The 2,500-nt window shown below is 43.8% G+C and overlaps 1 protein-coding gene across 2 annotated transcripts in view; it reads left to right on the forward strand.

Moving 5' to 3' along the window:
- The window catches only part of LOC139394397 (paired box protein Pax-5-like), a 124,297-nt gene that overhangs the window by 98,365 nt on the left and 23,432 nt on the right, over positions 1 to 2,500 (forward strand). For both annotated transcript variants that reach the window (XM_071142451.1, XM_071142452.1), the window contains exon 7: positions 2,196 to 2,322. In XM_071142451.1, the coding sequence (XP_070998552.1) occupies positions 2,196 to 2,322 (127 nt within the window). The remainder of the gene's footprint in view (positions 1 to 2,195; positions 2,323 to 2,500) is intronic.

A 2,500-nucleotide genomic window follows, 5' to 3' on the forward strand; every position in this document is an offset into this window, starting at 1 on the left:
GGGTGGTAGAGGTAGTGGTCAGGGTAGATAGAGAGGGTGGTAGAGGTAGTGGTCAGGGTAGATAGAGAGGGTGGTAGAGGTAGTTGTCAGGGTAGATAGAGAGGGTGGTAGAGGGTAGTGGTCAGGGTAGATAGAGAGGGTGGTAGAGGTAGTTGTCAGAGTAGATAGAGAGGGTGGTAGAGGTAGTGTTCAGGGTAGATAGAGAGGGTGGTAGAGGTAGTGTAAACGGGTAATCTCCTATTAGGATGGTCACAGTCCAGTGATTGTGTTGTTGACGAACACAGGGTTGTTTAAGAGGTCAGTGAACACACACACACACACAGATAGAAGGGTCATTTCCCCCCATTATCAGCCTGATGAGCGGCCTCTGTTCCTCCAGACCTGAAATCTATAGCTGATCATCACTGTCACTTTGTAGACAACGATCATTACGACTGAGTGATGAGGCCTGAGATACGTAAACGCTCCTATTCAAGGAGATACGGACACAAGGACTGATCGTCCACGATATCAACACTCTGATAGGGTTCTAATGAGGGAGTTATTCTGATGGGGGGTTCTAATGAGGTAGTTATTCTGATGGGGGTTCTAATGAGGGAGTTATTCTGATGGGGGTTCTAATGAGGTAGTTATTCTGATGGGGGTTCTAATAAAGTAGTTATTCTGATGGGGTTCTAATGAGGCAGTTATTCTGATGGGGGTTCTAATGAGGTAGTTATTCTGATGGGGGTTCTAATGAGGTAGTTATTTTTATAGGGTTCTAATGAGGCAGTTATTCTGATGGGGTTCTAATGAGGCAGTTATTCTGATGGGGTTCTAATGAGGCAGTTATTCTGATGGGGTTCTAATGAGGCAGTTATTCTGATGGGGTTCTAATGAGGCAGTTATTCTGACGGGGTTCTAATGAGGCCGTTATTTTGATGGGGTTCTAATGAGGCAGTTATTCTGATGGGGTTCTAATGAGGCCGTTAGGCCGTTGTCAATATAACTACTTGTTCAGCACTTTTGAAATGTGACAGAATGCAGAACATGGGCTGTTCTTACAGTGTTCTCCCTGTACACCAAGTCAGAACCGTAGGATAAATAAAGGGGGCATATAAGCAGACAATGAAAGCTCTTACAATATGTGATGATGGCATTTCTCTAAAACAGGCTATAGGCTACATGTGCACCACCAAGTCAGAACTGTCGGTGAAATTAAGAGGTGAAAATAGACCAAATTATTAGGGTGAGGCACATGGGCTACTAACAGCTTACTACACAACATACACTTAGTATTACTTTCTTAGCTACAGTATACACATCTCCCTGACATATATAACTTATAATTTTGTCATCAAATTTTGTCATCAAAGTCTGTCATTCTCTGGATTTAGGCAACTGGGAACTCTGATGATGTCACGATGACGTCAGCGATCTTCAGGTCGAAGCTCTAGAAAGAGGCCTGAGTTCTCAATTTTGCAATTCCGAGTTGGATGAAAGTTCAAATAGTATTTTCGCCTTTCGTAGCTCGCTTTTCCCCGAGTTCTCAATTCTTGCTGCTGTGATGTCACACTGTGGTATTTCACTCAGTAGATATGGGAGTTTATCAAAATTGGGTTTGTTTTCGATTTCTTTGTGGATCTGTGTAATCTGATGGAAATATGTGTCTCTGATATGGTCATACATTTGACAGGAGGTCAGGAAGTGCAGCTCAGTTTTCACCTCATTTTGTGGCAGTGCGCACATAGCCTGTCTTCTCTCTCTCTCTCTCTCTCTCTCTCTCTCTCTCTCTCTCTCTCTCTCTCTCTCTCTCTCTTTCTGTCTCTCAGGGAGGTTTTGTGTTAACTGTACCTCTCAGCTGAGTCTGTCCTAATCCTGAGGTTATAGACTGTAGTAAATCCTGTCTCTGTCAACAGATCAATAAAAGACTGATCCACAAGAGGCTCAGTGTGTGTTTGTAATCTGTGTGTGTGTAAAAAATACCTGACATCCTGAAGAGGTGTGTGTCATTGTCTAACACTTTCTCCCCTCTCTCTGTCTCTCTCTCTCTCTGTCTGTCTGTCTGTCTGTCTGTCCCTCTCTGCTCTCTCTCTCTCTCTCTCTCTCTCTCTCTCTCTCTCTCTCTCTCTCTCTCTCTCTCTCTCTCTCTCTCTCTCTCTGTCTCTCTCTCTCTCTCTCTGTCTCTCTCTCTCTCTGTCTCTCTCTGTCTCCAGACATCAGAGTATTCGGCCATGGCTCTAGCCGGTGGATTGGAGGAGATGAAAACCAATCTGGCCAATCCAGGGTCAGCGGGGGAGCTAGGAGCCAGTGTTCCGGGCCCACAGTCCTATCCACTGCCAGGTAAAAATCTTTAGCCACGCCCAGATATTACCTCCTCAATTTCTACCCTCATATCTGACATTTACATTTCTAAATGTACTCTAAATAGTACATATAGTACAAATAGCATTTCTAAATGTCTGCCCTTACCATAAAAATAATTTTAGACAGTTTAAGCATTTTTTTGTTTGGGACCCTT

This window comes from Oncorhynchus clarkii, unplaced genomic scaffold (assembly GCF_045791955.1).
Source record: "Oncorhynchus clarkii lewisi isolate Uvic-CL-2024 unplaced genomic scaffold, UVic_Ocla_1.0 unplaced_contig_11375_pilon_pilon, whole genome shotgun sequence".
In the NCBI taxonomy this organism is placed as follows: domain Eukaryota; kingdom Metazoa; phylum Chordata; class Actinopteri; order Salmoniformes; family Salmonidae; genus Oncorhynchus; species Oncorhynchus clarkii.